We start from the raw sequence: 22,784 nt of genomic DNA, 5'->3' as shown, positions 1-22,784 counted from the left end.
GGCAACTCCAAGAAATTAAGAGCTATTAATTTGTTTGATAGGTTTGAAAGGCGAAGTATCCTTTTTACTGTATCCTCCAGTGTCTGTCTCCTTTGAAATTTCCTAAGGATGTTCTTCTGATTTGAACATAGTGTTTCTGGGAGGCAGCACCAGACCAAGCCAAACTCTGTGCTATTTTCACTGAACTGCCGCATATGATAAGTATAATTTTGGACAAATTACTTAGAAATTTCTGAACCTCAGTTTTCTCATCTTTACCATAAAAAGGAGTATTTCCATTGTTAATGGTCATTTCATAGACTAAATGTATCAATTTCATGTCACTCTTGTCAGCATTAAATGAGACAGTACACGGCAAGTTCTTTCACACTTCCTAGTGAAAATTTAAACATTTTTTTTTAAGTCAGCAAATACTCTTCTTCTTGTAACCATCAGCACCTTCGTCTCAACAAATATGCATCTCAGTTCTCCTAAACTCTATTTTTTGGAAAAGATATATGCTGTAAATACATGTAAACGAGTACACATTGGTATGTACATCTCTTGGAGATATTCAGAGCAAAATTCTCTAATCTATTTTTCATGCCGTCTGCCTCATATTTGGACTTTTTCCTAATTTTTTTTTCTTTACCTATTAATTCCAGGTTGACTACCAGAGGAGTAAAGAGGGGAAAAACATGATAAATTTTTCAAAAATCAATGTCAGTCATCTGATACTTTAAAATCTGGTGACTGTCATAACCATGTCTTTTCTAGGTTTGCAAATACGATTATGTGGAGATTTGGAGTGGCCTTTCCTCTGAGTCTAAGTTGCATGGCAAATTTTGTGGCGCTGAAGTGCCTGAAGTGATCACATCTCAGTTCAACAATATGAGAATTGAATTCAGATCTGACAATACTGTATCCAAGAAGGGCTTCAAAGCACATTTCTTTTCAGGTATCAGTATTCACATGCTGCGTGTGCGTATCATGGACTTTGAAGGTGGACTGGCTTTCATTGTTATCTACTCTTCATAGTTTTCTGCAAATGAAACTTGGAGGGACATAGAATGCATGCACATTTATCCTAGGTTTAACAATTTTATTACTTATAATTAGAACATTAATAATTGGGGGCCTGATGAAATGTAGCTCCCAAACACTTAATAAATATTGTAAAGGCTAGTACAAATAACACAAAACTATTACAATAATATTTTCATTCAGTGACTTTATAAGTGCATAGGGATAATGATACCAGACTTACAAAAAGTGGCAGACTGTTTAAAAATGATTTATCTTTTTGGGGGGATTATTTGATCTGATTTTAGCAACATATTTTTTATTCTTATTATCTAGCAAATATTTCTTATTTCTCTTATGAGTATATTTTCATTTATTGTTAAGCTGATATTAAAATCATACTTTGCCTCATCCCTATAGAAAGGATTATAGTATGAAACCTACAAATATGGAAATTATAATTTTACTAAAATAATAAATTATCAGGTACATTAAGCAGTTCATACTTCTGTTTGGGATTTAATATTTAGTTTAACCAACTCATAGTAAAGTTTCCCTTGTCTAGAGCTGAAATTTGATAAAACTTCCCCCAACTTCAAGGAACTACATGAAACAACAGTGAAGTTCCTTTATTTTCCCAGTTTGGAACCATACCTTACTTACAAAGATATTGTTCTGAAACTTCAAAAATAGACAAAATTATAATAAACCTTAGTATAGCAATCTGCTTTTCAAACTGGCAAGCAATTTAAAGCAACTGAATTCCAATTATATTTTAATATTAGGTAATTTGGATTGAGTTAATTCAAAGTCCATTTATTCCAAACCCCATGTGTTTAAAATTAATGAGATTTACAGAGCCCAGGGTTTGTTTGGGGTTTTCAGTGTAATTGAAGTTAATGGTTCACAAGCTCCATTGAGGTCCAAGTCATACACAGAAGTACATTCAAAATACAAGGGATCTTGGCTCTCTTCTTCTCTTTGCCTTCTTTCCCCCCAGATTTAATTGCCTTTTAAAAATTCTTCTCAGGCATTAATTTAAGACTTAGCTTATTCAAAGTAGCATTTTAATATCCTATTTTGATGAAAGCAAGACATTCTTAGACTTTACTATTTTATAAATATCATGTGTTTTACAGATTGTAGGTGACCTAGTGGTTAGAGATAAAGGTTCTTTTTTTAGAACCACCTAAATATTTATTTTAAAAATTGAAATTATAAAATGAATGAATGAATTTTGTCATAGTATTAATTATGTTATGGATCCTTTTGCTTTACCATAGTCATAGATTTTATTTAATATTTATATTTTAAAAGATATATGCTACATATATAGTGGCAAAGTACGAATGAATTTAAAGCTACCCAGAATATTTAAAATTCACCATCTGATCTTGTTGGTCAGGAATAAACTTTCCAAATTGTAAAGATAGATTGTGTCTTTAGAGCGATACTATTGAAATATAAAACGTGCTGCTTTAGTTCTTACGATATAGATATGAACACACATGAAGAAGATGCTGTTCTTCAGCACATCCAAGTACATATTCTTTATTCCTATCTCTGTGTAGCTGTGCTTTGTAACATTATCTGGGTACGGAGTGTGGGTAGTTAAGTAAATGGAACAAGGAGGTTCAAGGGGGAATTTAAACCCTAAGTGCTCCTACGATAGCTGCCATTTTGAGAATTTATTATGCAGGCATGCATCATCTCTTTAATAATCAAAATAAAGCTGTAATATCCTCATTATTATATTCACTTGACAGATGAAGCAGCTGAGGAGTTAAGTAAAGTGCTTAGTGTCATAAAGCATTTAAACCCCCGTTTGTCTTGGTTTATCTAAGGGCTGATCATGCCCTTTGCAAATAGCATGTTAAGTGTTTCACTGAACCTATTTGTGACCTGAAAAACAACAGATCTACTTTTCACTTCTTTATTAGATTAATGTTTTGTAAAGCCCAAGATAATTATCATTAAGTGTAAACTTCCAGTGGTTTCTTTCTGATGCATTAAAAAATACCAGCAGTTTGTCAGATTCATATTTAAAATACTGTGGTTCTAGATAAGTATTAAATCTCTTTTACGTTTAATTTCCTAGGAGTTTCTGTTAGTGGGGAATATGTTTGCTCAGGAAAGGGAAGGTAAAAACATTATAGTAAAGAGCTGGTGTGGTACTATCAAGAGATGGCAACAAATTCAGACTCAGTTTACCTGATGTCCTTATGATCATCATACAAAATTATAATTACAAAAGATCACCTATTTTAATAGATAGGCTCTATTCCCATTGAAAATGTTATTTTGGAGATCTATGCTTTAAGTGTAATAATATATAATTATGTGTTCAAAGTCAAATAATTCATTACATTTATTAGAAAGTAGACATGTACGTGGGGATATTGTATTTCATAAACAATTGAAGAATTTTTTTGTTTGTTAAAATTTACTCTTGGGGGATTTTACAAAATACATTACTGGGTTTATTGTCACAAACTCTTTAGAAAGAAATTTAGCATAGGAATCAAGAGTCATTACATGACTATTCTAGGTGCCTCAGAAATCTTATTCTTGAGACACATTTATGAAGAAATGTTTCAAAATCTGGAAGAAAGATTTCAATATACTATTATAGTGATAGAAATTTGAAACAACCTAATGGTATGACAAGAGGAAAATGGTAAATAAATTATAGCAAATACACTTTGTGGACTTTCCTACACCGTAAAGATGGTTTAATGATTCTGTGATATAAAAAGTTGTATATGATAAAACATTAATACAAATCTAGGTATGAAAGTATCTGCACACTGCATACAGCTAAGCACATGGTGGGAACAAACCTGAAAGTTGCTATATAAAAATACCAAGAGTGTGTGCTAAGGTGGGAAGATGGTGCATTATAGCTTTTCTCCAATTTCTCTCAGTTTTCAATTTAAATTAAAAAAAAAACTTTAATTAATTAATTTTTGAGAGAGAGAGTGTGTGAGTGGGGGTGGGTGGGTGGGAGGGAAAGGGAGAGAGAGACTCTTAGGCAGGCTCCATGCTCAGCACAGAGCCTGATACTAGGCCTCCATCTCATGACCCCGAGATTAAGACCTGAGCCGAAATCAAGAGTGGGACACTTAACCGACTGAGCCACCCAGGTGCCCCTAAAATAACCTTAGAAAAAAAAACACATATCGTATTTCTGTTACCCCAAATATTGCTAGATTTGTAAACATTGCCTAATAGACTTTGATCTTTGAGAGTGAAGAAACTTTTAAAGTCATCTCTTCTATTAATTAGTTAATAAATATTAATAGAGGTTAATAATCCTAACACAAGTATTTTGAGTTAAATGTAATAATTTTAACTTTATAGTTATTTAATAATATTATCTTATTATAGGCAGTCAAATAGATGTGTTACTACAGTGTATTTGTTAATCAAGAGATATCTCAGGAAGACTGAGTCTTAAATGCTTCTGTTTGTAATCTGTGTTCTAAAGATTTCAGAAGTGGTTGTGAATTTGTGAAAACATGATAAGGAATATAACATGTTCAGCTATTTTTTCCATAGTCTTGTACCAGGAACAATTACCAGGATTCAATAAAAAGAAGAAACAATATTTGTTTATAGGTGATTCCATATTATTTGGGAAGGAAAGTTATTCAAAAAGTAATTCTTTCTTGCAGCTTAGTGATACATCAAGGAAAAAGACACATGAAAATATATTTAGATTTTTAATGTGTACAGTGAAATAAAACATTTATAGCATCATTTCCAAATACAAATATTTAATAAAATAATCATATAGAGATTGTAGTTATTTTTATACATAGCTTCTCATTTTAAATAAGCACTTTATGGACCTAAGAAATGGAATTGGAAGGATGACTCTAAGAGAACTTATTAACAAAATAATGTTGAATTCTGTCACTTCAGTATTTATAAAAGTAAGAAACCATCACAATAAATTCTGATTTAAAATCTTAACAGTATCATAATAAAATCTTTCATTAGACATGAAAAATGCTATAGCTTGAACATTTAGAAGTTATTGTATTATGCAGGAGGAAGTCCACAAGCCCCACTACAAAAATCAAAGTGTCATATACTGCACTGATTTTAGGATATATTTAAAAAACAATATAATGAAGTAATATGGAAGCAAATATGGAAATTAGGACAATCAAAGTAAAGCTATTTGGACTGATATAAAATTGTGTGTCTATTCAGGTTTTTAGCTACACTAGAAACAACATAAGCATTTTCTAGGAGAGAGTCTAGTCCAACAATATATTACTGTTATTTTTTTGGACTGAATGAGGTTTGTTTTTCTATTAACACTAATCACTTACTTTACATGATAGTGAAACCAAACAATTTTGTACGATTGTGCATCTGAACACAAGTATGCGAATCTGCACAGGTATAGGTGATCTAGCTTATTTATTTTAGGTGGTTAAGAAAGGTTAACTGTATTCTACTCAGAACAAAGTTATTTTTATTTAAATGGTCAAAATTAAAGGAGATATTAGTAGGGTTTTATGCATGTAAAAATGGCAACATTTGGCAAACCTGATTTTTTAAAAAAAATTAATTCTAACATTCCTTATGACTTCGGCAATGAGAGTTGAACATTCGCTCTTCTTTAGGCAACCATGGATTGGTAAGAATTAATTAGGGTGAATATTAGTGAATTTGGAGAATAAACCTCATTTAGGAGCGGTGTCTCTCATTGATCTAGCACTGGAGGACCTAGCAACTTGCTCAGTGGCAAAAATGGAAGAAAACCCAGCTTTCCTGACTCCCAGTTTACTTCTGTCTGTAACAAATGTAGGAGTCAGATAAGATGATCTGTGTAATTTTCCTACCTCTAATTCAAGTGATTTCAGCAGACATGCTCTTCATCTCACCGTCTTTCGTTGTGTGCAGTTACTCCTTTACATCTTTCCTCCTGTACACCATCTCTCTAGTGGAATGCTTGCCCAGCCCCATATTATCCCAAGAAAACTGTAAATGTTAATGTAATCAGTTTCAAATAATTAAACAATTAAAACTTTCCTATGATTTTGACAAGTTTTCATTATTACAATGATATTGAAATATTTCCATGTTTTGGAAGGAGAAAATTGTCTTTGTTGTAGCTCCCAGTAGAGTTTATTAGTGCTGGTTTTTTTCCACAAGTTTTTATTTAAATTCCAGTTAGATAGCATACAGTGTAATATTAGCTTTTTAGTGCTGTTTTGAAGATGATTATTTATTGTTAGGTTTGTGTTGAAACTTGCATGTGCCACGTATATGCACACACGCATGGGAGTGTATGTGTGTGTGTGTGTGTGTGTGTGTATGCAGAAGTGTAAGTAGATCTGTTTATTTTATCTTTTGTCATTTCATGTGAGTATATCTGCTCATATATGTTTCTGGTCTGGTGCATGGACCCTTTGCTTTTTTTTCCCTACAGACAAGGAAGCTTTCTGCAAAGAGAAAATTTTTATTTTTGAATCTTGCAAGAATTTGATACAGGTTGCCACTTCAGTTCCATCCAGTATGTATTATTCATAGACTGATGGCTTCTGATAGTCTGAGATACTCTGCAGGCCTCTGATGGGAAAATGCCACATCCTTCTTCCCTAATAATGGACCTTTCCTTTATCTAACATGAAGCAATGGAAAGCAGATATGTCCATTCCAAAGAAGGGGGCTAATTTCCATCTGCAGAAAATAAATGTTTTATTTCTACTCAGCAAAACATTTGTTTCTCTCACTAATAAAAATTATTTTAAAATTTTTGTGCCTACAGTATGAAAATACTAGAAAATTTCAAGTGAGTTATTGATAGAATTCTCAAATATTAAATTTATTATGCAGACATTCTAAGAAATCTTTAAAACTGCACCATCCTCTGTTCTTTCTTTTGGATTTTCATTGTTCAAAATATTTGTAGTTTATATGTCCTAAGAGAAAAAGGGAAAGAAAATGAAAACATAATCATGTTTGCTAATAGCTTTTTTCTCTAGTTTGATGACTTTCATTCATTAGAAGTCCAGAATATATTTGTGGACTTTGTCTTTTGTGATGTTGCTATTTTTCATCAACAAATCTTTAGAAATCACATTCACTTTAATTAGAATAGTTTATTTACTTCTATTAAAACAAGTATCTAAAAAAAAGAAAATAAAGCAAAACAAATATTTTTAAAATAACCACACTGTATTCACTGCTTCCTAGATGACTTAAAATACTAATTGAAATAAATAGCTTTCTTTGTCTGCATAATGTAAATTGTGTGCATAATTTTAAGTGTTCCACTGTTTACTGAAATTTTCTCTTTTCATATGATTATTTGACATATGCAGGCACAGTTTTATATGTTACTTTGCTGGGCATGATAACTTTCTTCTGCTGCTTTTAGTTGCTGTTTGCATTAGTCCAGTTTTGAATTTTAGCTAAACTCTAGATTAACATATGTATAGAATATACATAGTCACAAATGTATTGTGATTACTCTTAATTTTCATGTGACATTGATTATATTAGGCACCGTCAGATGTGGGGATGAAGGCAGGAAACACCAATCAATGGGGAAAAAAGTACTGTGGATACTTAGACAATAATGATTGTATAAAATCGTCTTCTTTTTCTACCCCCTTCTTTTCCCTCTAAAGATTATTTTAAAATTATTCATTATTTTTCCCAAACAACATAAAAATGAATAATTGGCTACAAAAAACTACTATGCAATGTAATCATTTTCACTTTCAACTTTATTTCTCTTTAGTTACCATTACCACAGCTATTGTGGTAATATTATGTTCTAATATTATTCTATCATAATACATTCTGTCAAATCTAAAGAAAATAATTCTTCCTAGAAATGTAACCTAGTGGCTTGAGATTTCCACTAGAATGAAGTTTAAGTGTTAGAAATATTTTATGTTCTGGAATTGTTTTGATTATAAAATAACTATGGATTTAAGAATGCATGGAATAATAACTTGGGTTCATGTTTGTATTTTATCATTTTTGCATTGTTCATGAATGTTAATCCAAACAGGTCCAGCTACAAGGATGATCCCGGCAGTCCCTGCCACCTTTGGTTCACTGAGCACTTAATCTGTTTACCAGTCAATTGCAAATGTGAACTCATTTTCTCTAAACTAATTGGCTTACAGTTGTTAGATTTCCAGTGAACTCTCAGAAGTCTGGTTACCCTATAGTATTAACTAAAGTTCAGTCTCTCAGGTGTTATTTTAAGATCATCAAACATTCATTATATAAACATTTTCATAGGAAATATGTAACTATTTCAGTGTAAGTAATTCTGGCAGAGAAATTTTTAATTGGCTATTGCCATTTAACAAAGAAAGTGTATTTCTATATCCACTCATGAGAATATATTTTTTTCTGAAGCATCTTAACTAAAGTGTCTCTGGAAAGTTACATTAATAAATTTAATAAATTAATAAATTAATAAATTTAAATCATTTACTGCTTGACTGTCTGAATTGGAAAATACCAGTGGCTGACACCACCAGGGTAAGAAGTATGGCCTACCATCCACCCATTCTGCATAAGTCATTCATAACTCATATACTATTAATTTTCTATATTCTCACTGTTCACACAATTAAAGGAACAGGGCTTTGAAATGATTATAAATTTCTCTCAAATTAATTTTACAAGGCTACTTCTGTATTCTGATTTCTTATACATGTTGATGCTCTTTTAGAGAATAGTTTTCTTTCTTCTATTTTTATCTTGCTTAGGCTACGTAGTAAGTAATAAAAGTGTAATGGAAGTGTTAAAGGTATATAGAGAACACATAAATCACAGATGTATTGGTTCTGATTCTTTCGAACTTTGGAACTGCCTGTATGCATTTGGAGTATTCTGATATTGCCAATACACTAATATATCCCAGAAGCATGTGTGTGCTCTGTCATGTAATCAATCTCCAAAAGTGGAAAAATAGATGCATCCTTAAAAATTACTATCAGATTCTTCTATAAAAATGCTTTTCCTGAAGCCATCTCCATAGAGTGAATATTGATTTGATAAAAAGGCAAAAAAAGCAAAAATAGCTTTAGCTATTTAGCGATTTAGCTGTGTGCCACTGTGAGCTCACAAATTGTCACTGGAAAAATCACTTGACAGTATAAATTTTGAATTCAGCCAACCTCTGATGACTGTCGTGTGTCCTTTTTGTTCTCTATGCTGTGGGAGTGATGAAAGTCTGAGTGATGTGTCATCATCTATGTGTGTCAGGAGCAATCTGCCAGTTTTGACTTTAATGGACAAGCCAGCCATGGAATGACAGCTGAGTGACATAGTACGGCGGCTGATGCCTCTCCCTGGGTTGACTGCTGCTAATCTAGTTTGGCTTTTTTCCCTGTACTGAATTTATTGGCTATTTCTTAAAGCTCATATTTCCTATTCTAACCTTACTTCTAGCACACTAAAAGCCTTTTCAGGGAATTACTTATTAATAAACTGTCTGCCTGAGTAGATTTGTTTCAAATATATAAATTAAGTTACTTCTTTAGGATAATCTAATGATGCCTTTTTGTGTCTTCGACAGTTATGAAGTGTTCAGATTCATTAGTGCTAACCATAACAGCAAAGTTAACAACAACAAAAAAATCAACCGCAGTAGTCATACTGAGTGATTTTTTAAAAAGTGATTATACACAGATTTTGGAACCTTGTTTAGCCTCTGTCTCTACACCATGGCTAATACATTGAAGGATTTCCCTGTACTTAAATGCCAGTTCTTGCATTTATTCAAACTACTCACAATTTTAAATTTATTTTTAAAAATTGGCAATAAATGTGTAGGATTAGTTGGAAAAAGATCCATTCATTTCCTGTCTCCTACTCAGAACTCCTATTCCAGCACAGGAGTGAAAGAGGCTACATGTTGTCATCCTAGAGCCAGTACTCTCAGAATCTCAATTCATGGTACAAGGCTCCAAGCTAAACAAGGAGTGGGTAAAACTAAGACACTATAAATTTGGGGGGTTTTGTTTCATGCAAAGAAAGTTGTGACTTAGTTTACCCTTTGCCAGTATTAACCACAACTAAAAGACTGTCCTTTGACACCCTTTGTTTCTAAAGCTACTTACTAAACTGTGGGGTTATCTTTTTGCTAGACAAAGACGAATGCTCTAAGGATAATGGCGGGTGTCAACATGAGTGTGTCAACACAATGGGAAGCTACATGTGTCAGTGCCGTAATGGATTTGTGCTGCATGAAAATAAACATGACTGCAAGGAAGGTATGAAGGAGTGTTCTTTTCTCGACAACATCTAGACTTTCATGTAGTTTGGGTAAAGCACTGCTTCCAAGAAGAATTAATCATATCAATGAGTTATATCATTGTTGACTATTCAAATGTCAAAAAAAAAAAAATATGTGCAGTGTTCAGAGATCCAAGGCATACAATTGGAAACCTCATAATACCTAAAGTTTCTGCACTTCACACATGGGTGGCATTAGAATAACTTTGTGTAACAGACATCGAAGTGGCTATGATGCCATCTGGCAGCCAGAAAAGCACCACGTTATCCCTAGGTTCTTGTAGAACAGACCCTATAACGGTCTCCATATTTAAACTTGACTTCTGCTAAATGTTTTGCATTTGGTTTAATTTCCCTCCCCAGAATATCTCATATATGTGCTACATGAGTGATGGCACTTTAAATACCAAGAGTATCAAATTCAAATGCCTAACAGAGGAAAGACATTTGAAAATGGTAGACACTGTGCCATTTAAAGTTCTAAGTCATGGGTTTGGCCAGAAAAAAAAAAAGGAACATTCTAATAGCACAATAGTAGACTATCAGTTTTTGGCCCTAAGTCCTTATAATATTCTGACTTCATAAAAACAGGTATCTTTATCTCCTTAGCCAGTTTGAGGTAGATGGGAACAAGAAATAGTTACTCAGTTCTTATTTCATCCTTTGAGGATCTGCTTCTGAATTTTCTACTTAAATTGGATTTGTGCCCATTTTGAAAGAATTACTATGGCAGATTTTATAACTTCAGTTATTAGCACACGTAGATTGGTAGGTCTGTGGTTAGAATCACAGACAGCAACTCTTTGTATGAACATTGGAATAGTACACAATTCCCTGAACTGACCTTTGTTCCATTCAGTTCCTTTCAAATATTGCCACATGTCAGGGTTTTGTTATTTTTTCTTTTCTATTTTTTCATTGTGCCAATGATATTGCTCAGAATCATATGCAAGCAGGGTATTTTTTTTTGTTTTTACTTTCTTATAGGAGGATAAACCCATGAGGACTCTGATATTTGAAACTTAGTACAGTATTCTGTTAAATCAACAGGCTGGGAATAGTCCAGTTATCTTGCAGCTATAGAAGATAATTCAGAGAAAAATGAGACAGCTTTTGTAGAGTATGCATATATCCTGTGACTCACAAGTAACAAATATAAGTTAGATATCTTAATTCTCTGTTTATAACAGTACATATTTTCAAGAAAGGATTTCATAGGAAACTTGCTTTCAGATAGATTATCCCTAATAAGGCTCATTTTTACTGCCAGTAAAGGTTTAGGATTTTCTTTTACCTCTGCTATGGTATGGACACCTTCTACAGTTCAGTAGTGAGCCTCTTGGCTTTGCTCTATAGGCTATTTCCAGATCCTGGAGACTCCATATTTCATATGGCAAAGCAAGTACAGGGATAATGGAACTTAGAAAACCATTAGGATCTGGATTCTAAGACTTGCTACATGATCCTATGTTGTCTGAAAGGAGCTGGATTTCTTCTCTTTTTTTTGTATTCCTATGTTGGGAATTCAAATCTCCCTATGGAAACCTATCACAATTCAGAGAAAGCTCTAGTAGTAAGGAATGCAACAACAACACATTTATGTTGGGCATCATACCCTTATTGCATAACCCTGCAGTGTAACAGGTGTCTTGTCCATATAGTAAAGAATTGCCCCAAAGAGATTTCTTAGAAAATTTCAGAGAATTAGTTGTGTTGTAGAATGGGATACATAATACACAGTAAATAATTCCCAGTCTAAACTAGGATGGGTAGCGTGCTGCTTCATAAGTTACAGAGAACGGACAGAGCCTGAGGATATTAAATATTTTTTTTACATTAAACATTTTTGAAATTTTATATGTATAATGTGGAATAGCCTCCTTTAAGTTAAAGTAATTTTAATTGTGAAAAACCTAAAAGAAATTTCATGTTAATTGAATGAAATAGCCTTCAATATTAGTTTAGAAGCTATTTCCATGGCTAGTAGCTGTTCACTTATTTTTCCCCTTAGTTCTGCATTTTAATTTGATAAAATTAGGGTTAATTTACTTTAACAGCTAAAATTATGGTTTGGGTATTCAAGTGTTTACTTTAAGGGTGAGAGAAAATGTAAATACATGATCCATAAAATGGCTTATGATGTTAATTAGCTGTATGATGTTTCTGCTAATGGAAAACTATGAATTGAAAATGGCATAGTCCATTGATTATCATTTGTGGCATTGCTTTAAATATTTTGCATATGCCAAGTGTTGATATCCTTGATTGTCAATATATGTTGCTCTGTTAAAATCTGAGCTTTCGGATCCAGCAATTTAAACTAGTCCATTTTCTTTTAGGAATTTATCTAATTCATTGTAAACACTTAATTTCATGTGGGAAAGAAAACAAGCATTGCCTGATTGTGATCAGCAACATGTTTGCCAAAGCAGATGACTGTGATAACAGAGACTGGAGGGGTGATTAGTTAGTATTCAGGAAAATCTTTCAGCAGCACAGGGGGCAAATAGGCTACTTTCTCGCTAAACCAATCCTGGGCTAGATTTCCACACTGACTGATATTATTGTTATTGGCACAGCTGAGTGTGAACAGAAGATCCACAGTCCAAATGGCCTCATCACCAGCCCCAACTGGCCAGACAAGTACCCAAGCAGGAAGGAATGCACATGGGAAATCAGTACCACTCCTGGCCACCGAATCAAATTAGTAAGTGAGCTCGTCCTTCTTCTTTCTGTTACGCTAACTGCCCTAGTCTTCCGTGGCCAGCACATGGAAATAAAATGAATGTTTATATAATTGAATTGAATTAGTGGGCAGCTGGAAAAGATTTTCTTTCTTATGCTTTCCTACTTACACTAAACAAATCCTTGATTTCCTAGATCAAGATGACAGTAATGGCAGCCATGTAGTTCTCATATGGTATTCTTATCCTGGATGCTTTAAAAGGAATTATCAAAGTTACTGCAAAACAGTAGGCTGTACTTCCTAACATGTTATTGGTCATAATGTTTCCAAGTGGGGAAAATAAAGGAAGGAACAAAAAATCATCTGAAATTCACAAGAAAGAAATAAAATAAATATTCGCATAAACACAACATAGTATTGGTTGTGTCAATTCTATATACCTCATATACAAAACGTTTGTATTTTTAATAAAACAGTGTTGTCTTGTAACGACAAGTCATTTTTACATAACATAGCTGCCTTCCTTAGATGGCTACTGGTATCCTTAGACTTCCCCTAAATTCAAATATGAATGTAATGTTTGTCCTTTCTCCTGTGTTCTTTGTCTTGCATTCTGTCCTGATCATCTGGTAATATGTATTAAGCTTCATTACAGGCTGCAGAGCACTTGCACAGTATAATGTAAGGAAATAATCATAAGAATATAGAAATTTTAACAGTTTCCCGTAACATGCTATTGTCAAAAGCAGGAGGGAATGCCAGCCAAGCAAGGCTCAGGACAGTCTAGTGGCACCATAATAAAGGACAAGACATTGTCTTGAGAAGGAGACTACCAGTCTACATATGGTAGCTTACTGGACCAGTCCAGCCATTAGCTTAATTTTAAAACTTTTTTGTTAACCTTTCTTTTCAGTGAATTTGGTGGGTTGGGGGAGAAGCATTACTTATGTGTGCATTATTATAATAAAATTAGAGAAAGTCACCAAGACATTCATAGCCATCTTGTGGAGTTTTTTTGCAATCACTGTATTTGTAAAATATCCGTAAATGACTTTCCAAACAGACATCAATTTATTTCAGCCACTCTCTGGAAAGGTGCTAGATGGTAAGATGACAGTATTGTGGGGACGTGATTATTTGCCAGTCCTGTCCAAGGTCCTGATTGAGAGGACCATTCTAAAGCTAATGGGCTGTGTTCTTTTCAGCAGTGCAGTTAGGTAAAGATTTTGGAAAAATAGATTTTCTGAGGACATTGTTTTTTGTAGATCCACATTTTGTCTGCTACTATATTCCTTCTGCCTGAAAACAGATTCCTTTTATATTTTGTGTAGGGTATGTCTGCGTAGTATCACTTTTTAAGAATATTTTTATTGGGTATAAAATTCTAGGATGACAATTTTATTTTCTTGTCTATACTTTAAACACTGATGCCATTATTTTCTGGCTTTCATGGTTTCTCATAAGCCTCTTATAAATCCTATATTTATTCTTTTTTTTCCCTATTGCTATTTTCAACATTTTTTTTATCAGAAGTTTGAATATATCGTATCTAGACGTGTGTGTGTGTTTAGAATTTTGTGGGATTTATTCTTTTCAAAATTCTCTGAATTTCTTGCATCTGTATTATGATGTTTGTTAGGAATTTCTGAAAATTCTCTGCCATTATTTCTTCACAAAATTCTTTTTTATTATTGTCTCTCTTTCCCTTCTGGGATTCAAATTATGCATATGCCAGATTGTTTTATATTATACCATAACTCTTGGATACCCTGTTAATTTGTTGTCACTCTTCTTGAGTCTAAGTTTACATAAATTTCTGTAGACCTATCTTCAAGTTCAGTGATTGTTTCTTTGGCTGTCTTGAGTCTCCTGATGAGCTTGTTAACACATTCTTTATCCCTCTTACCATGTTTTTTATTTCTATCATTTCAATGACTCATTATGATACCTTTCATGTTTATTAGTTTGCTTGGGTTGCCATAACAAAATACCATAGATTGAGTGGCTAAAACAAAAAATATATATATTTTCTTACAGTTTTAGAGGCTAGAAGTTCAAGATCAAGGTGCTCTCCGGGTTGGTGTGTGTTAATGCCTCATTTCCTGGCTTATAAATGGCAACTTTGTTGTTATATACTCACATGGCCATTCTTCTGTGTGTTCACAGACAGAGTAAGCTCTGTTGTCTCCTCATCTTCTTACAAGGACATTAGCCCTATGGGACCGGTCACCTGTATGACCTCATTTAATTTTAATTACCTCCCTAACAGCCCTATCCCCAAGTACATTCACACTGTGGGCTAGGGATTCAATGTATGAATTTTGGGAGAACACAATTTAGTCCATAACATCATCTCTTTGCTGAAATTTCCCATCTGTTTGCATATTGTCTGTATTTTTACTAGAATTTATTTTATTTTATTTTTTTTATTTTTTTAATTCAAGTTAGTTAATATATAGTGCATTATTAGTTTCAAGGGTAGAATTTAGTGATTCATCAGTTGCATATAACACCCAGTGCTCATTACATCAAATGCCCTCCTTAATGCCCATCACCATTACCCCATCCCCCACCCACCTCCCCTCCAGCAACCCTCAGTTTGTTTCCTGTAGTTAAGTATCTTATGGTTTGCCTCTCTCTCTCAGTTTTTATATTATTTTTCCTTCCCTTCCCCTATGTTCATCAGTTTTGTTTCTTAAATTGCACATACAGGTGAAATCATATGGTATTTACCTTTTTCTGATTTATTTCACTTAGCATAACACTCTTTAGTTCCGTCCACATCATTGCAAATGGCAAGATTTCATTCTTTTTAATGGCTCAGTTATATTCCACTGTATGTGAATACCACATCTTTATCCATTCATCCATCTATGGGCATCTGAGCTCTTTTCATATTTTGGCTATTGTGGACAGTGCTGCTATAAACATTGTTGTGCAGGTGCCCCTTCAAACCACTATGCTTGGGTCCTTTGAGTAAATACCTAGTAGTGTAATTGCTGGATCTTAGAGTTCTATTTTTAACTTTTTGAGAAACCTCCATACTGTTCTCCAGAATAGCTGCACCAGTTTGCATTCCCACGAACAGTGTAAGAGGGTTCCCCTTTCTCAGCATCCTTGCTAACATCTGTTGTTAATTTTAGCCATTCAGACCAGTGTGAGATGGTATCTCACTGTGGTTTTGATTTTTATTTACCTGATGATGAGTGATGTGGAGCATTTTTTCATGTGTCTGTTAGCTATTTGTATGTCTTCTTTGGGGAAGTATGTTTTCATGTCTTCTGCCCGTTTCTTGACTGGATTTTTTATTTTTTGGATGTTGAGTTTGATAAGTTGTTTATAGATTTTGGATACTAGCCTTTTATCTGTTGTCATTTGCAAGTATCTTCTCCCATTCCATAGGTTGCCTCTTAGTTTTGTTATTTCCTTTGCTGTGCAAAATTTTTATCCTGATGAAGTCCCAATAGTTGATTTTTGCTTTTGTTTTCCTTGCCTCTGGAGACATGTCTAGCAAGAAGTTGCTGTGGCCAAGGTCAAAGAGGTTGCTGCCTGTGTTCTCCTCTAGGATTTTCATGGATTTCTGTCTCACACTTAGGTCTTTATCCATTTTAGATTTATTTTTGTGTACAGTATAAGAAAGTGGTCCTTTACTATCATCTTTAGCATAATAATCATAGTTACTGGATTTTATTTTATTTTTTTAAAGAGAGAGTATGTGAACAGGGGTGGGGTCAGAAAGAGAGGGAGAGAGAGAATCTCAGGCAGGTTCCATGCCCAGCGCAGAGCCTGACATGGGGCTTGATCTCACAACCCCGAAATCATGACCTGAGCTGAAATCAAGAGTCAGACACTTAACTGACTGAGCCAGCTGGGTACCCCAATCATAGTTACTTTAAATTCCATCTCAGTTTAAACATAGGGGTTATGTCTGAGTCTGTTCTATTCATAATTTTCTGTTTTAGTAGTATGTTTTTTCCGTTTTTCTTGCCTTTTGCATGTCATGTAATTTTTTATTAAATACCCGACATTATGTGGGTAACAGTGGAGACTTTATGTCTGGAAGTGGACACATTTCTTCTGAGGCTATTAGCACATGTGTGTGTATGGGAGTGGGCATTGTTGAGGAAATATCTAGTTAATAAATCTGAGTTTGGGTCTTCTTGTTCCTATGATGACCTTCAGTGTACCATTGGCCTTGAATTCCTTTTTCTTAAATTGGAGGCTGGGATTTCAGTGACATTTCACAATGTTTACTTTATCTTTAGCTTCCCTGTTCATCTCCACCATGAGATATTTTCCTCTCCACACTTTGCCCTCACCAGTGGAAGACTGCAGTTTCTTCTTACGTGGTGCTTGTTGCTCTGGTGGCAAGGACAAAGTGTTCACTATTGTCCTAGTACAGCTTCCGCCTTAGGTCCTGATGGTTTAGGTCTCAGAAATGGTCTTTCTCAGTGGTCCTGTGTCTTTCCTCTATGGTATCCAAACTCCATCTTGTATTTCTGGTTGGTCTTGCTTGAGTTTCTTGTCCCTTCTATGGTGGTAGCAGACCTCTACTGTTCTTGCTGTAGGAACCTGTGACCAGTCCTTCTCCAGAGGCAGACGTGGTTTATTGTGGGGTATTGTTGTTGTTGTTTTGTCTTTGCCTGGCATCTGTATCTTTGCCCTGGCAGTGATAGGGTTTTCTTTCCCTCTCCCAGGAGCTTAAGGTTTGTTTTCTAGAGAAAGGTTGCAGCAGGGCTTCATATTTTTCTTACAACAGTAACCACTTCGCTCCTCCAAGCCTGTAACACTGAGGAAGGTATGTGACTTTCTCCTGCTTTGCCCACGATTTCTCTCATGAGCAGGAGATTGGGATCCAGGGAGAAGAGCCTGCAAGTGTGTGCTAACACCCCCTGTGTCTGCAGCTCCCAGGGGATTCTGTACTCTTACTCTAGTCCACACCAAACCTCCACCAGTTTATTAAAAATTATAGATGAGTACTTCTTACCGCCTTGTATGGCACCCAGCATCTCTTCCTTCCATGGCCTGCCACTGGTGAAAGGTGCTTGTGTCCCATCTCTCCTTGGAGGGGGCTGAGATTCAGTGCATTTCAAAATACTTGCTCAACTTGTGACTCCAGCTCTTTGATGTGTTCAGCAAAGTTGTGATTTTTAAAGTTTACATGGGTTTTCCTTGTTGTTGGGGTAGAAATGCCACTAGTTCCAGAAGTCTATATCCAGGGGAAAGTAAAACTACTGATATACCCCAATATTTTATTTTTCCTTAGTTTTATGTTTTTCGGCTTATTGAACTCCCCTTCCAACTCTAGGACAGTCTGTTCCTTCACAGATTGCAAGCTTTAATTTTCATGCAAATATTCCACTTGAAGTTCAGGACAGAAAGCGTGTCTTTCAACAGTGGTCATGCTTGCTAGTATCCTAAGAAGGAAATTCTCAGAATGAAAACAAAAGCTTTAGGCAAATATTGATCTTTAGGTATTTGATTTTGTGATCTTTGTGGGAAGTGGTTACAGCCTAAGCCATAGGCTTTCTCAAATATTAGCATGCATCAAAATTACCTGGAAGGCTTGTTAAAACACACATCACTGTGAACCCCAAAGTTTCTAAATTGAAACATAATACTGATTCCCACTTTCTTATCCCATTAATCATGTTCATATAAAATCTGACTCTCAATACACTCTAAGAGTTAGGATCACTGGAAAGTGTGTCATAACATTAGCTGCCAACTTTAAGTGATATTTCAGTTCTGTATTTTTTAATTCTTACCATTTCAATGTTGTAGCTTATGTCTACTGTCATTGTCTCCCTGCTTGTTAATGTAACTGCCAACTAATCTTATCTACTTTAAGACTGAAATTTTTAAAATCTTGAAGATTTTTTTGTATATTCTTTCATATACTTTTCTAATGCATGCTCTGATCTTTATTAAATCTTGGAATACTATCTTTCATATAACTGTGATAAGCTAGAGAGCTGGGATCCAGAGAGCCTGGGAGGGTCCTTTAAAAGGGATCTATTCTAAGATAGGCACTCTATCATATGTAATTCCACAAATAAAAATATATATGTTCTCAAGTTTTCCATTTCTTAAGAGAGTTCTTCAAATAATAAAATGCGGCTTGACTGGGCACATGTCATACCTCACAAAACTGTGCTTCGACTAAACAGCACTAAGAACTAATGTGTGTATAGTGCCTAATGGCTTCAAAGTGGTTATCATGCATATTATCTCAAGTTGGTATCACAAATGACACTTACAGATAAGGAAGCTGTCCCAGGCAGTTTAGGTAAGTTGGAGAGTTTATAAAGCTGGTAGGAGTCTAAATACATTTGAGCCCAAGATTCTCTCTCTACATTTTATCTGATTTTTTTATTTTAGCATCCTGCATCCATAATGGCTGTGCATGTGCACATATACAGTAATTTAAATGGAAAATATTAATAAGACAAAGTTATAGTGATTAAGTAAAATGAATACCCAACAGAGACATATGGAGGGATTAGGAACATATATTTTGGGGTTTTTGTGTGTTTTTTAAAAGATTTTTATTTATTTATTTGAGAGAGACAGAGAGAGAGAGAGAGCACGCACGAGCAGGGGGGAGGGGCAGAGGGAGAAACAGGCTGTCCGCTGAGAGCAGGGCGCCCGACGTGGGACTCAATTCAAGGACCCTAGGATCATGATGTGAGCTAAAGGCAGACGCTTAACCAACTGAGCCACCCAGGCGCCCCAGGAACATATATTTTGAACTTAGAGTGACTTGTGTCTAAACCTAACTATGTTATCTTGAAAAAGCTACTAATCCTTTTAAATCTCAATTTCTTCCTTTGGAAATTGGAGCTAATACTCAGAAATTTTTGTGTGCATTAAATGAATTTGCATATAAAGTATTTGGCATAATAGCTTATTAAAAGTCAATAAACATTGATATATGATATCCAAATAGTAATTATAATTATGACAACGATTAATAAAAATTATATACCATTTTATTGGATAATTCAACCATGGTCAAGTTTTTGTATAGCCTTTTGAATTTGAAACTCAATCCTAGCAATTAAAAACATAAACTAATTTTTGCTTGTCAGAAAGCTTTCTTTGAAGGGCCAAATAGGCAATTTTATGGACTTTGAAGACTATGTGGTCTGTGTTGCTACAGTTTAGTTCTACTGTTTGAGTATGAAAGCATCCAAAGACAATACACAAATAAATGCACGTGACTGTGTTCCAATAAAGGTTTAATTACAAAACCAGAGTGAGGGCCAGACTTGCCCTGCAGGACTCAGTTAGTTAAGAGGGTCAGGGTAAAAGAATTTGAAATCATGGAGTCATAAGTGTCTGTAATCATGTCCCTAAAATCACAGAGGGTGAAAACATTTAGCTCTTATTTTTCATAGTAGACAGAGTAATGTTCCTCATCTCCACAAAGATGTCCATGTCCTGATCCCCAGAACCTAAGCACATATTACCTTATGTGGCATAAGAAGCTGTGGTTAAAGTAAAGATCTTGAAATGGAGAGATTACCCTGGATTATCTGGGTGGGCTTGATGTGGTCACAGGAAGGAAGTAGGAGGTCAGAGAGGAGAGAAGATGCTAGACTGTTGGTTTTGAAGATGGAGCAAAGGGACAAGAGCCAAGGAATGAGGGCAGCCTCGAGAAGATAGACAAAATGCAGGAAAACAGATCCTTACCTCCCTCTGGAAGGTCCAGCCTTGCTTGCCCAGTTTAGACTTGTAACCACCATAGCTCTAGGAGAATAAATGTGTGTCACTTAAGTCCCTAAATTTGTGGTAATTTGCTACAGCAGCAATAGGAAACGAATACGTGTGCTTTGTGTGTGTGTGTGTGTGTGTGTGTGTGTGTGTGTGTGTGTTACGAGATCTGACTGTGTGTTAATAGCTTTAAAGTAGAAAGAAACCCTGGTTGAAAGATTCTTGGGGCGGAGGGGGAGAAAGTCTTATTAGAAAAGAGATAAAGTTCTGAACGAATAAGGACAAGGATCTGTTTTACTCCTGACTTCATCCAGTCTTGGTTCTGAGAGACACAACTGATTATTAAATTTGGGGTACTTTTAAAATATTTTAAAATATTAAAACATTAAAACCAAAACACAACAAAAACAAACCAAGAAAACAGAAACAAAGTTCCAGGCATAGAGGCATCCAGCAATAGGCCAATATGATTATGTCATGTTTATTTGATTTATCATATCCTGGAGTTTTACTAAGTTATGTAGTTGCAATTTATAGCTTCATATATGGGATATTTAGAAAACAAAAACACCTACAACTGTTTCTTAATTCTCCATCCACAAACAGTGTACTTGCTTGCAGCTTTCGAGCGCTCATGGAACAGAAAAGATCTTTTGAATCAGAAGGCTGAGGTTTGTATTCCACTCTGCCATGCTTCCCAGTGGCCTCCAATCCTTCCAATATCTTGTGGGAAACCAAATGACAGTTCTCACTGAAGACAGGAAAAGGCGAAGGATGGCTGGGACCAGGGAGCTCTGAATCTTATCTCCCAGCTGCTCAAATTGCATCAGTCTCTTTCAATCTCTTACTTTTAATGGTCACTCTGACTGAATTTTATTTCTGCATTAAATGCTATCATTTTATTTTCTTGTCCTTTGTGAATATATGTGGTGACTCTGAATGGCCTTGTCCTTTAGCCAGAGCCTGTATTTTCAATAAAAGGACCTCTACAGATGTTCATGTGAGGCTGCATATGGCAGCCTGGCTGGTGGCCAGCTAGGTAGATTAGGCTTGCTTGGGTGTTCCAGACACACATAGTTATTCTTTCCATAGCCTAAAAGGATAATTCAATTTTATTTCTTCTGAATGGGACTCCTTAATCTCTTAGTTTGCCTTGTGGGAAATGCATTAGTGTTTCAGTCTAGAGCTCACGGTTATTTGCTCTTTTTTGTTTTTTTGTAAAGCCTAGATTAGTAGCCTTGAAATCATAGAAATATAATCATGGAATGAGTAAGGTTTAAATGTTTGAGTACTAAATGCCTGTAAAGTTTTAGTGCAAACACTTAAGAAAAATATTTTAAAGCCCCCCAAAAGAGGGCAGTGTTTCAGCAGAAATCAGACTTTCGTATGGGTCCATACATCAGCTTTGCTAGCTGTCCTGTTACCAGTGTGAAGTTGAAGGATGTTTTGGGAAGCTAAGTGTCTTTGTGGGGTGTGGGGGGAGGCAGTTCTGTAGCACTGGTTCCTGGTGGCTAGAAATCTCCATATTCTGCATTATTCAGATATAGACATTCAGGGCTCAGCACATGTCATAAAATAAAGGAATACACTGTACATCTCACTGTTATCTTTGGGAATCCTACAAAAATATTTTTGGAGATTTTCCCAATTTCCCGTGGGCCCCTATAATACCTTTCTGTGACCTAGAAATATTTTTTTATTGAGGTGACGTCCCTCTATATGGAGGTCTTTAGATGTGTCTATCTCTATGATATTAGGGGCCAGATTTATGAGAGGTCAGTGTGTGAGTTAGTCACACTTTTGCTTGTGTGTGGTGGAGCATTTGGGTTAGACTGACTTCTGGAAAAGGACCACCCAATCTTTGCAGATGACCTAACAAGCTGCTACCAATTCCAAGAGGAAAGTTCACTAATACCTTAATGAATGAGAATTGTTTTGCATCAGTTGAGACTATGTCAGCTGCAGAAACTTTGCCTAATTTGACTCTTACTGAGTCAGTCTGATTCCATTAGTAATTTGATAAGAAGCGGGAGCCAGTTGGCTCCAGACCAGGTGTCAGTATGCCCCCAGCTCGCAAGCGCACTGCCACTTTGTACGG

The 22,784-nt window shown here is 35.1% G+C and overlaps 1 protein-coding gene across 3 annotated transcripts in view; it reads left to right on the top strand.

Moving 5' to 3' along the window:
• TLL1 (tolloid like 1) overlaps window positions 1-22,784 on the top strand; it is a 202,837-nt gene that overhangs the window by 164,544 nt on the left and 15,509 nt on the right. For all 3 annotated transcript variants that reach the window (XM_002921315.4, XM_034661408.1, XM_019801867.2), the window contains 3 exons: window positions 757-937; window positions 10,137-10,262; window positions 12,864-12,991. In XM_002921315.4, coding sequence (XP_002921361.1) covers window positions 757-937; window positions 10,137-10,262; window positions 12,864-12,991 — 435 coding nt within the window. The remainder of the gene's footprint in view (window positions 1-756; window positions 938-10,136; window positions 10,263-12,863; window positions 12,992-22,784) is intronic.

The sequence above is a fragment of the Ailuropoda melanoleuca genome, chromosome 5 (genome assembly GCF_002007445.2).
Source record: "Ailuropoda melanoleuca isolate Jingjing chromosome 5, ASM200744v2, whole genome shotgun sequence".
Taxonomy (NCBI): Eukaryota; Metazoa; Chordata; class Mammalia; order Carnivora; family Ursidae; genus Ailuropoda; species Ailuropoda melanoleuca.
This window is presented reverse-complemented; position numbering and strand designations above follow the sequence as displayed.